General features: G+C 39.3%; 1 protein-coding gene across 4 annotated transcripts in view; it reads right to left on the minus strand.

The window, feature by feature from the left end:
• Positions 1-13,374, minus strand: part of LOC140741313 (F-box/LRR-repeat protein 20) — a 166,171-nt gene that overhangs the window by 22,624 nt on the left and 130,173 nt on the right. For 3 of the 4 annotated variants that reach the window (XM_073071391.1, XM_073071390.1, XM_073071388.1), the window contains 5 exons: positions 10,080-10,206; positions 7,024-7,098; positions 4,493-4,623; positions 3,899-3,959; positions 3,394-3,438 (listed from right to left, as the gene is read on the minus strand). In XM_073071391.1, the coding sequence (XP_072927492.1) occupies positions 3,394-3,438; positions 3,899-3,959; positions 4,493-4,623; positions 7,024-7,098; positions 10,080-10,206 (439 nt within the window). The remainder of the gene's footprint in view (positions 1-3,393; positions 3,439-3,898; positions 3,960-4,492; positions 4,624-7,023; positions 7,099-10,079; positions 10,207-13,374) is intronic. The other variant, XM_073071389.1, reaches the window with a different exon arrangement.

A 13,374-nucleotide genomic window follows, 5' to 3' on the forward strand; every position in this document is an offset into this window, starting at 1 on the left:
TCGGTTTTTTGGGTGAGACAGATTTACGTCTGAGTTCGACTAAGTGTCGAATATTATCTTTTGCTTCTCTCCTGGCTAGACGTTTAATCCTCCTTAGATGGAGGGATGCTGCCCTGCCCACGCATGCTCAATGGCTTAATGATATTATGTCCTGCTTAGACCTTGAAAAAATTCATCATTCAGTTCTTAATTCGGATACAAAGTTCCATAAGGTCTGGGGACCTTTTATTGAGTATTTTCATAACCTTCCTCTTAACTAAGGTTTTTTTTTCGGTCCCTTGCTTTCAGCTCCTTTGTTGTTGGTAGTAGGCATTAATATCTTCTGTTGCTAAGTGTATTTACAGTTTTGGGGGTTTGAATGTCCTGATGTATACTCTCTAGATTGTGTTGTGGTTGGTCTGGAGTTCTTTTTTGTTGCGGGGCTTGGGGAGGATACTAATTTTACATATCTTCAATTTGGGTGCTTTCTCAATTATCTTCTTTTGTATTATATTATTATTGTATGTTTATTTTTGCACTGTATTAATGTTCTTCATTTCGATCTGGGTTTTTTTTATCTGTAGCAATGTAGAAAATGTATAAAAATTCTGCCATGGACAGTCCCAAGTCTGGCTGCAAAAGGAGAAGGGTCGGGCATGGGGCTAGACACCAACAGAAGCTCTGAAGACCTCATCCCTGGGAGAAGAAGGCAACACCAAGAAGATGGGCTACACCTGGACACAATGCAAAAGACCAGCCTAGGACAGAGGACTCTGGTGAACTAATGTTGGCGGCCTATACCCCAGTAGGGTAGATGTGGCTTAAGTAAGTGTTCCAGATCACTTTCAGCCTCGTCACATAACACTTGATTCACTTCCTGTCTAAAAATCTATCCTTCTCAATGCTGAAAATGTTCAAGACATAAGTTTTCATCTCAAGCCTTAAATGAGTACTTTGTTACTGAAATATCCTCTGACTCTAACTCTCCCCAATGAGGAGAAACATTTACAGTATTTACCCCATCAACCCTCCTAAGAATCATAAGTGTTTCATCAACAGATTTTCATTCTTCTTAACTCTGATGAGTACAAAGCCAACTTGTTCAACCTTTCCTCAAGACAATCCTTCCATATCCAGGATCACATTTGTCAATCTTATCTGAACCACCTACAGATGAGGCCCTTCCATAAATGTGGGTGTTAAAATTATACACAGTATTCCAGATGTTCCAGACTCACCAGTGCCTTGCCCAGTTGTAGCAAGACTTCCTTACTTTTATACACCAAACCTCGTGAAATCAAAGTAATCCATTAGCTTTCCTTAGACCTGCTGCACCTGTATGTTAGATCTGTGTTCCATGCACAAGCACCCCTAAATCCCACTGCAATCTTTCTCAATACAGATAAGAACTGATCTCATTCTTCTCTTATTTTTCCTTCCAAAGTGAACCATTTCATATGCTTCCCTTTAACCAGTCACTTAACATTAATAGTCTATGATCTCCCCTTTGAAAGAGTTTCAGGGATCCGGTCTGATTTTCTATACAAGATGAAAACCTACAATGTATGCTCAGAGTCTAGTCCAGATACCTGGATAAAGGGGCAAGTTTCCTGGTTAGCAGAGAATGAGATTAACTGCCTCATTTCCAATTTGATTATAATTATAACTCAAAACCAGTTTCACTACTCTACTTCCTATGAATACCATGTGGAAAAATCTTGCATTGACGCAACAAAGGTAGAGATATCACATTTGACCTGCTGAGCTATTTTTAGCTGCACATATTCAGTTCCATTCCTGTAGAACGCAGTTAGTATCCTTCCCACAAGGGCTCACCCCAATACCCTACTGAAATCCCTACTGCTTCCGCTGTTCTCACAGACACTGAACTCATTTCCTTACACTTACCCTGTAATTTTTGTTCTTCTCTTTAAATGTTAGTATCTTTAGGTGTTAATATTGAAGTAGTAAAATGGATTCAACAGTAGCTGGATGGGAGATGCCAGAGAATAGTGGTGGATAACTGTTTGTCAGGTTGGAGGCCGGTGACTAGTGGTGTGCCTCAGGGATCTGTACTGGGTCCAATATTGTTTGTCATATACATTAATGAGCTGGATGATGAGGTGGTAAATTGGATTAGTAAGTATGCAGATGATACGAAGATAGGTGGCGTTGTGTATAATGAAGTAGGTTTTCAAAGCTTGCAGAGAGATTTAGGCCAGTTAGAAGAGTGGGCTGAAAGATGGCAGATGGAGTTTAATGCTGATAAGTGTGAGGTGTTACATTTTGGTAGGAATAATCAAAATAGGACATACAGGGTAAATGGTAGGGCATTGAGGAGTGCAGTAGACAGAGTGATCTAGGAATAATGGTGCATAGTTCCCTGAAGGTGAAATCTCATGTGGATAGGGTGCTGAAGAAAGCTTTTGGTATGCTGGCCTTTATAAATCAGAGCATTGAGTATAGGAATTGAGATGTAATGTTAAAATTGTACAAGGCATTGGTAAGGCCAAATTTGGAGTATTGTGTACAGTTCTGGTCACCGAATCATAGGAAAGATATCAACAAAATAGAGAGAGTACAGAGGAGAATTACTAGAATGTTACCTGGGTTTCAGCACCTAAGTTACAGAGAAAGGTTGAATGAGTTAGGTCTTTATTCTTTGGAGTGTAGAAGGTTGAGGGGGGATTTGATAGAGGTATTTAAAATAATGAGGGGGATAGATAGAGTTGATGTTGATAGGCTTTTTCCATTGAGAGTAGGGGAGATTCAAACAAGAGGACATGAGTTGAGAGTTAGGGGGGCAAAAGTTTAGGGGTAACACGAGGGGAACTTCTTCAGAGAGTGGTAGCTGTGTGGAATGAGCTTCCAGTAGAAGTGGTAGAGGCAGGTTTGATATTGTCATTTAAAGTAAAATTGGATGGGTATATGGACAGGAAAGGAATGGAGGGTTATGGGCTGAGTGCGGGTCAGTGGGACTAGGTGAGAGTAAGTGTTCGGCACGGACTAGGAGGGCCGAGATGGCCTGTTTCCGTGCTGTAATTGTTATATGGTTATATACAAATCCATAGCCAATGGTCATTGACAGAAGGTACTTACAAGCTCACTTTATAAACAGTTTTAATAGACGAATAGAGTTGGCTATTAGTAACACTTCTGGTTACACTCAGCTTCCTTTCATGCTAGCAAACTTCAGTTCAGATTTTAAATCATCTTCACATTGGAACTTGGCAAAGAATCGTCAGCACCAAAATTGCTCTAAGTAGAAGGTTCATAACTGAATGTTTTTTTTTAAAAAACTCTGCTCCTCTGTCCATACCACAGATGTTGCCCAACTATTGAGTGCTTCTTGTGAGTTTTTTTTAAATCACAATCACTACAGGAAAAATTAATAAAAACAGTAAAAGCAGTCACCTGAACACATTCTTCCAGGTCCATCTTCTCAAGCTCATGGCAATTCTACAAATGAAAACAAGATGTATTTACATTAAAGAGGTGTACAAGTGGTCTTTTTTCCCTTGATGCTTGTTTTTATAGCAATCTACAGGATCTTTTGTGGATTTTGCATCTGAGTGTTGAATGATTTTTAACAAAACAGAACTTCAGCAAAAATCTAACCTGCAGTTAAGCTTTAGATAAGCTGCAGGATCAGTATCCTGAATTGATTGACATCTTTTCCTCATTCCTCCCTGGAAAAAGTTTGACGCAAACTGTCATCCACAATACCTCACCACAAGACTGATTGATTTCAACAGTAGTCTTGTTATAAACACTTCAAAACAAAAAGTCTCTGTGACCTAAGTTGACTTGATATACTCTACTGGACTGTGTACATCTCATGTGATAGACAATTACCCTCTAGGCTTATAAAATATCAATTCAATGCACAAGGTTACTCTCAGGTTATTGGTGCACTTACCCGGGCTAATGTGGTAAATCCCACATCAGTTAACTGTGAACATCTAGCAATCTCTAATATTCTGAAAAATAATTTCAAAATTTATTAAGGGAGGAAAATTTTTCAATGTTACCATTTTATATAGGCCAGTTTGCATATCATGGTGTCCATTTCTACAAAAAATATTTCATTAGCTATAAAGTTTATCAAATTGTTTATTGAATGCAAGTATTTTTCATTATTTTGACTTTAACTTAACCCATGATAGTTCAAGAAATTATATTTAAATTAATAACAGTAATGCATCCTTTCTCCATCTGTCAGATACAAATCAAACATGCTTATTTCTAGGACTTCCTTTTTCTTGGAATTTGCACTTTAAAACATGAAACTATCACATGGTGCAAGTTCAATCAGGAAAAACAAAGATCCAACTCTCTAAATTCTGTTTTTATAATGCAAGTCATGTTCAATGTATAGAGTTGACAAAGTCAATCACTCACCAGTGAAAATGGTTGCCAGAGAATTAAGGCACAGTATCCAAGAAAGTGTAATATATTATCAATATACAACTCAGCTACATAGACACAGATGTGGTCATCGCTTCTTGCCTACCTAAGTCGAATGCAGTTCTGTCCCAACGCATTCAAAATAGCATCAGTGATGTTACTGCAGCCAGAGACACAGAGTGACTGCAGTTTATGACATCCTCTGCAAATCGTTATCAGCCCCTCATCTGTGATCTGCTGCAAGGGAAAAATCACAACAAAAGTAAAATTTTACAGGGATGTTTGAGGTGGTCACATGACACTGTGCTGTGCCACAGGTGGGTGGGATGCTCTGTTCACCAGCTTCCTGATCATCACTAGGAGCAGCAGCAGGTGTACAAGGCCATTTTCCTTCACTTTTTGTTTGCTGCATTTTACTACAACAGCAGATTTCCAAAGGGGAAAAAAAAAATCACTCTCTCTTGCTCTCTGCCAGTACACGGTGCACAATGTTGACAGTGGGTGAAAAGAGATTCAAAAAGTAGGCTGAACAGAAGGGAGAAGAATCATGGAGCTGTAGAAAAATATTAAATAGACTGCAGGCCCCACTCTTAAAACCACATTTTTAAAGATTTAAGTACGAATGACTTAATTGAAGTTACAGGCTTCCAGGAAAAGGATGAAAGAGAATGGAGGGAAGGGCGTGAAGTGGGTAAAAAATTACAAATAACTACTTGCAAATGTGCAAGGAGGAACAGGTTTTTATTACTCTAAAGAGCTCTGATCTTCCTATGGTAATAAAAACTAAAATATTATGATATCATACAATGACGTTCAGTAATACCAATTACACTGGAGGACTGCTCGCAGAGTAAACTGCAATTATGCATTTATACAACTGAAGAAAAGATTAAACATCAAGATGGGTGTCACAGACCAAGAAACTTAAGAATGCAATGATTCAACATGAAAAGTAGAAGTGGATTTGAAATGATTCAACTTGTGTTTCCTCTGTGAAAAAGTGTCAGAAAGACAGATCTCCCCAACATTCTCAGAGAAAATACAAGAAGCATCCAAAGTTAATAAAGAAGCAAAGGACTGAACTCTGAGAACAACGGTAACTGGTGGCTTGACAAGGAGAAGAGAATGGAGTTTTCTTTCAGAAAAAATGTTGTGGAGAACAAATTGTAGATTGTTCTACTGTAGATTAAGAGTGTGGCATTTGCAACTTTTCAAAAGAAGATTGGGTGATAAAAGAAGGTGATAATAATGTCACAAACAATCTAATGGTAATTGTTAGACTGGATAGTTTTACAGTTCAATAGCACCACTGTTTAAAGCATCTGCGTAATTCTTTAAATAAATCTGTAAGGGCTGTGCTAACTTTTTTATGAAAGATTGTGTACACTGTATCTGCTTTTTTGATGGTGGTAGAATAAAACTAAGCTTGTTAAAAAGACTAATTGAAGCATGTTTATGTCTCAGATGACAGGAATGTACAGAGGAGCCAAAGATCAGATCAGCCGTGATCTTAATGAAATAAAGAAGAGACTTGAGGGGCTGTATGATTTACACTATTTGCAATGTTGTTGAAGCAGAGTAGTTATGATTTGGAACTCACGGCTTATAGAAGTTGTCAAAATGGAGATAATTGGGACTTTCAAAAAGGTACCAGGTAAGCCCCGAGGAAAGATATTTTGCAGGTCTATAGGGAAAAAGCAACGTTTCAGGATTGACCTATTAAAGAACAAATCAAGGGTGGTTTGCGCTGGTGAAACCTGTCACCCCTTTTATGTAACAGCAAATGCCTCAAACCACGCTGGCATTGGAGAGGGTCCGGAGGAGGCGCACGAGAATGACCCCGGCAGTGAAAGAATTAATGTATGAGGAGTGTTTAATGGCTCTGGGCCTGTACTCACTGGAGTTTAGAAGAATGAGGGGGATCTCATTGAAACCTATCGAATATTGAAAGGCCTGGATATGTGGACGTGAAGAAAATGCTTCCTATAGTTGGGATTGGGGGGGGGGAGGAGTCCAGGACCAGAGGGCACAGCCTCAGAATACAAGGATGTCCCTTGAGAACAGAGATAAGGAGGAATTATTTAGCTCGAGGTAGTTGATCTATGGAATTCATTCATAGACGGCTGTGGAGGACAAATCTTTGGGTGTCCTTAAAGCGGAGCTTGATATGTCTTGATAGTAAGGTTATGGTGAGAAGACAGAAGAATGGGGTCGAGAAGGATAATAAATCAGCAATGACAGAATGGTGGAGCAGACTCGATGGGCTGAATGGCCTAATTTTACTCCTATCCCTTATGGTCTTAAACTGAGGTGAGGGAAGGGAGAAAAACAATGAACTGCTTCTGACTGAAATAGCAAGACCCTACTACAGCTGAACAATCATTAAGGTAATTAAAAATATTAAGGTAAATATTGCAGATTTGGCTGGAATTCTGAACAAAATTTTGTGACACAATGTAACCTTTTCATCAGCAAACTAACATTGCTTGCATTTTTGCAAAATATGCTTTGCTCTTCTGCAAACCACGGGGGGGGGGGGAGATGGGTGAGAGGGTTAGCAATGTTTAGCCTCATTTTGGTTTTATTTGTGTTTTATAAGCAAAAAGTTTTTCCTCTTTTTTCATCAGATGCACTTACAGAGCAAGTCTGTAGGTTCAGGGTGACCAACTCAGGACAGTGAGCACCAATATATTTCAAAGCTTCATCTTCAAGCTGCGTAGAAAAGAAGAACAAGAAGTTATTTTAAGATGTACAAGTTACTGACTCAAAAGGTAACAAGGATCAACTATAAATCATTACATAAATAGAACTAATAATTCAGTCATTCCTGGATCCAACCTTCAATGCAATATACCACTGTCCCAACTTCTATTTTATTTTATAGCATGTAAACAGGCCTTTCTGGCCCAATGATTCCATGCTGCCCAATTACACCCATGTGACCAATCAACCTACTAGCCCATACATCGCTGGAACGCGACAGGAAACTGAAGCAATGGGAAGAATGTACTTACAGACAGCAGTGGGAATTGAACCTGGGTCGCTGGCACTGTAATAGCATTACACTAACGGCTACACTACCCTGCCTGCCCACTTTATTTGGAAACGACAGAACACTAAGCATAATTTTGAGATTCCAAGTAAGAACAGCCAGCGTGATGGCACAATGGCAGAGCTATCAGAGATGCTGCCACATAGCTCCAGTGAAATGGGCACAGGGTAGAATTTGCATTTTCTTTTTATGTCATGAGGGTTCCCCTGGGGGGGGGGGTTCCAGTTTCCTCCCACATCCCAAAGACTTGCAGTGTGGTAGGTTAATTAGCCATTGTAAGTTGTCCCAAGTATGTATGTGAGTGGTAGAATTGGGGGGCAATTAATGGGAAAATGAAATGGGATTCAGCATAGGATTAGCTTGATGGTTGGCATGGGTTCAGTGGCTTAAGGACTTATTTCCATGCTGTCTGACTATAATAGGTTTCAGGCAAAATAATTCTGATGAGTCATCAGCCTGAAACAACAACTCTGGTTCTCCCTCTATAAATGAGACCTGGCCCAAATATGTCTGCTAGAATGTTTATTCCTAATATTGGAACTGCAATGTTGTTGGTTTTGATTTTTTAAAAAGGCAACATTTTAAAAAAAGGCAACTCTCAAGATGCATCTATAGCAGGGGTTCCCAACCATCTTTATGCTATGAAGCCTTACCATTAACTAAGTTCTCTGTGCACCACAGGCTGGGGAACCCTGCATCTCTAGCATCTTCTTTCTTTGACTATCTCTCACAATCAAGAACTACTTGCTTTATGAGGCTAATAGGTCAAGAGACACCCGATGAATCAGGTAGGTTGGTAATTGGAGGTGATAGGCTCCTGCCATTTACACTGGACTTTTCTGCATTCTTATTGGCTGAACTCCATATTCTCACGGCCATCCAAAATGTTGCTTCAGCAGTTTGGTGAAACAATCTTAATCTCTTACTGTAAAATTCAAGTCAGATGTCACATCTGTAAAGAACATGGTTTAGCCACAGTAACTGAATGAGTTCAACTGCAGGTGTTAGCAAATAAGAGTGAGATGGTATTGGTTCAGTTATCCTTCCAGTGAATTTGGAAGATTCTGCAGTCACTGCATTAATGGTATCACTCCAGAATCTTAAAAGCATTTGCTGTCGGTAGTACAGCACTCAGGAACTGCACTGCCTACAGTAGGGCAGCCTGATAGCGTAACAGTTAGTCTAACATTTTCCAGTGCCAGCGTTTCAGGTTCAATTCCGCTACTGTCTGTAAGTGAACTCTCCTGTGAACGCATGGGTTTCCGCCTGGTGTCCTGCTTTCCTTCCACATTCCAAGACACATGGGCTAGTAGGTTGATCGGTCACATAGGTATAATCGGGCAATGTGGGCCTGAAAGACCTGTTACCATGTTGCATCTCTAAACAAATAAGCATATAAAAGGACAAGAATTACTGCTGCCCAGTAAGCCAACATCTCTGAGCTCCACTTGATGCCTGTAGCTTTAAATAGCCTTTTCCTCAAACAAGGCGGCCATGCTAGGATAAAGATTGTGGTGAATTTCATCATTGTTGAGGGCCCCTCCCCACCAGATATACAAAGTGTTACATATTTTCCAGGTCTTGCCAAGAATCGTTAGTGTAGGATGTCAGTGTGGTACAGTAGGAAGTCAGTAGGGGACCTCTGCAGGTGTTGAGCACAAGGCCCATCTTCTCACAGGCAAAATGAATAACCTGGAACTCAGTCCCCAATGTTCGGGGTGTCCTTGGCTCTGGAATGGAGGCAATGTGAATTAAGTAGTTTCTCATTAGTTCTGCAGATTTGTACCATTCCAGCAGTGAGATTGTTGAGGTGAGGACCAACTGGCACAACGCCATTTCAGCAGTATATCAACAACAAACATTAAAAACAAGTGTAAACTTGACCTGATTCTAAGGCAAATTAGAAGGCTTTTTTAGCTTGAGGGAGTCATACTTCACTACACTCTAGTGTCAAGGTGGCCATGACCATGGATTAAGTTGCTTACATCTTTCAGTAGTTATTCAGTGCAAAGTAAAACGTTGCACCAATACTGGCAAAACAGAAATTCAACTCAACGATCAATAAACACCTGAGCCAATACCTTAACTACTGGGACAACTGAGGAAACAGGCTTCAATAAGTGACAATAGTAGTCAATGCATAGGTCCATATTTTGCATAAATGACAACTTTAAAAGGCAACATAAGCCATTAAGCCTTAAGCCAGTCTATTTGCCCATCTAGTTATATCAAGCCAGCCTCTACGTTGAGTCAGTTCCATTTGGTTCAATAATCCTCCTGACATCACCACGATGGACTGACTACTGTCAGAGCATGAGGACGGTTAAGTTAAAGATTATAAAAGAACAAAATGTTGACTGGATTCTTTTTAGGATAATGTTAGCTGTGTCCCAAATTATAGCAGTGACAACACCTACCACCTTCAACATTCTTTAAAATTTTTTAACACTATCTACTGTTGAATTGCTTTTAAAAGCTGTTCAATTCAATCATTGTGTTACTATAAATCACAGCAAGCACAATAGCAACAAAGAAAAAGATGAAACCTGAAGGCTGAAGAGCAATTATCCATTATTGTCAGTCTAAATAAAATTTTGCAGTGGTTTTGCCTGGCAGACATACGATGGATCAGTGTGCTGACCTGTGTGCATCCTTTAAGGAACAGAGCCTTCAGACCACCACAACCTCTCACCAGGGCTTGGATTCCGTCCTTCGTCACCTGGTCACACCAGGATATATTCAGCTGTTCCAGAAGTGGACACCCCTCACTGGAAACAAACAATTCTTCAAAAATAACTGCAGACATGTAATAGTGGTGGAAAATAAAATCATATTTGTAACAAATTATACAAGGACAGATTCATGTTGATGAGCACCTAAGCAAGCAACATCATTCACTGGCAGAATGGATTGGCAATTGAATTATAATATATACTCTTATTAGAGCTTCAACTGAATGAGGCTCCTGCTCAAAGTAGATGATCACAATAAACCCTAAATGAGAAAAGCTGACAAGAGTGAAAAATAATTACTTCCCAAAAACATGACTTACTTTGCAACTTTAACAAAGGCAATCAAATAGATGTTGGACATTACATACACCTGTTAGGGTGCATTCTCCAGATACCTTATGAGGTAGCCGTAGCCTTCAGCCAGGAGCAGATGTCATCAGGTGGTTCCCAACCTTCACCGAGTGTTTCGACCCTTAACCACGACACTCTCCAGCTGGCGGGCCAGCAGTGATGGCCAGATCACTGCCCATCTGCTCCTGACTTCCAGCTTCCCTCCTCTCGCCTACTCCAAATCCAACAAGAGGCTCGTTCTGCCTCTTACCCCATCCTACGAGCTGCTTGTTTTTTGCTCCTTTTGTCCAGGCCCAGAGCTGATGACAACCGCCATGTTGATTTGGCTGGGAAACCTCTGCAGCCAATCTCCACGGGGAACAACCATGACTGCCATCCCTTGATAAGTATTGCAAGGTCGTACCACTAGGAGAACTAAGCTCAAATGCTTCAATCACAACTACAGAATATCATCCTAAAATATTACAAACCAAATGCAGTGTCACATTGATTCCTTTCCCCACCAGTATAAAACAGATGCAATTTGACAAGGAAAATCACTATTATTTTATTAATGGATTTACTGAACCAGAAATTAGAGAATATTTGTCAGTACATCGCCCAGCTTGTTCCAGTTATGCAAGCTAGCCATAGATTAAATCTGAGGAACTGTACCATGTAGGCTGCTAGAGATTTTTCCTCTCTAAACTTATTTTCCCCAAATCTTACAGCAGCTTTTAACTTAAGGGTCTAAAACTTCAAGTGCCACTCAGCTGCTCACAATCATCAGTAAGGTGCATTTAACTTGTGCACTCACCCGATTTGCAGAGACTGAACTTTGTGAAAGATTAATCCAGATACAAAAAGTCAAGGTTCTGGAAAGCAGCAGGATCTAGTGTATTCAAACTCTGTCACACAGATAGGTCAGAACAAGCCGCACCAATCAGTTATTTAACTGACAAAACTCAAGACAGGCTGTAAAAACCCAGCTATGCTAGCCATCAAAAATGTTAAAGGTTTCTGTATTTTTCCCCCTGAAATTTTATTAAAGGATTTACATTCAGAGTTGTGATATTAAAGCAAACACAAAATTAATTAAAATGCATTCTATTTTTCTTTCCATTCTTCCTTAGAGTCCCTGTCCATTAAAATAAAAGGGCTTGTGGATCCTCTGCTAGCTCTGTTGGCCCTTTTCCCCAGACTAGGCACTGGGAAATTCTGCAAACCGACACTTCATCACCTGGCTTCTAGCATCAAAGCAAACCTAGGAGCTCACTAGTAGAACTCAAGAGTTTGAGAATTTTGTATTTGCATAAGAATTCCAAACTTTGTTAACAAATTCCACCCCAATGTAATGATCAACTTAACCAAGGAATAGCACTAGAAGTAAAGGCAGAGCAAGTTTAATTTTCCTTGTGGCCCAGTCATGCAAGTATATTACTTTACTAATTGCATTGCTTTGAAATGAGATGGTCTTTTACATTGCATTATTTTAAAAATTCATAATATTTCCTTGATAAAATCTTTGCAAATGACTCTCTAATGACAAAACTACCAAAGAAAGGGACAACACTCTCCAGAGAGAACTGCAATAACCAGAAATTGGCACTTTTCAAATTATGGGAAGACGAAGAAATTTCAGTGAAATACTATAATCAATGCACAGAATCAAAGTAGTGCCCAGTGGAGTATTTAATCTAACCACAGCGTTTGTTTATATGGATACTTCCAAGGCTGTTTACACAGTTCATGGAAGGATATTAAATCCTGCCATTGTGGACTGTCAGCAACAACATCCCTCATTCCTTCAAGTGGGTGTTGTGAGGCTGCATTCATTTTGCACTGCCGTGCTTAGCAGAAGGGCTTACAGGGCCAATTCACATGGAAGTCAAGCTACACTATGGTTAAAACAAGCAACAGTTAATGAGCAACAAAGAACCTTTTTTGTTTTAAAATGGCACTTGAGTAGCTTTATAACTACTTCAAACTGAATTCTCAAAAATGCCAAGACTTGAACAGACGTGACAGGATTTGAACTCTGAGCTCACATATTATCCAGGAAAATATCCATTAAGGTATCACACCTACTATGTTAGGTTTTTGTTGTGCTTTTAGTTGTTGGGAGGTATTTAACCTACAAAACTATTACCATTATGTAACTAATTGTCTTGGGATTCTACATTGCATTAGAGGCAAGCATTGTAAATCTTCTAGTTCAGGAAAACTGGAGATATAAGGTGATTTCTATAGTTCATGTGCTAAGCCTTCCCTTTATACCTTATCTCAATTCTGTATTTCAGCAGAAACCAAAGGTTCTTTAACTTTTAAATCTCTTTTAGACATTTCTTTCTAAATGGACATCAATTCTTTCATACATTTCAGAGCCTGGATGACAAAATGACTGTATCTCTGCATTATGGATTTTATCATCTTCCAGACTTAATTTCTAATCAAACACTACTCATTCCTCCCTACACCCACTTGGTGATATTGATTACATCATTGCAGTTTATATTGTCTCCTGATGCATCATGTTTCTTTTGCTCTATTTTATACTATTATCTGGTGTAATTTTATCTACCCTGCTTGCTATCCTATCACTGACATTTCCTTCTTGCCACCGCTTAACTACCTCAATACTTATTTTTGCATCTATTTTTTCCCCACTGGTGTTGGATAATCTGCTGAGAATTTCCAATGCTTTTTTTCTTGTATTTTGAAAATAAACAACTTTATTATTTCAATTAAAGGCAAATTCCACTATGTGCTTGCAGTCTTAATGTTGACTCCCAACACAAAATCACATTCATGAGATTTTTAATGCCTTATTTGGGTCCTTGTTGGCTATTTTATGATGTTGTGGTAATAGAATTT

The sequence above is a fragment of the Hemitrygon akajei genome, chromosome 18 (assembly GCF_048418815.1).
Source record: "Hemitrygon akajei chromosome 18, sHemAka1.3, whole genome shotgun sequence".
NCBI lineage: Eukaryota > Metazoa > Chordata > Chondrichthyes > Myliobatiformes > Dasyatidae > Hemitrygon > Hemitrygon akajei.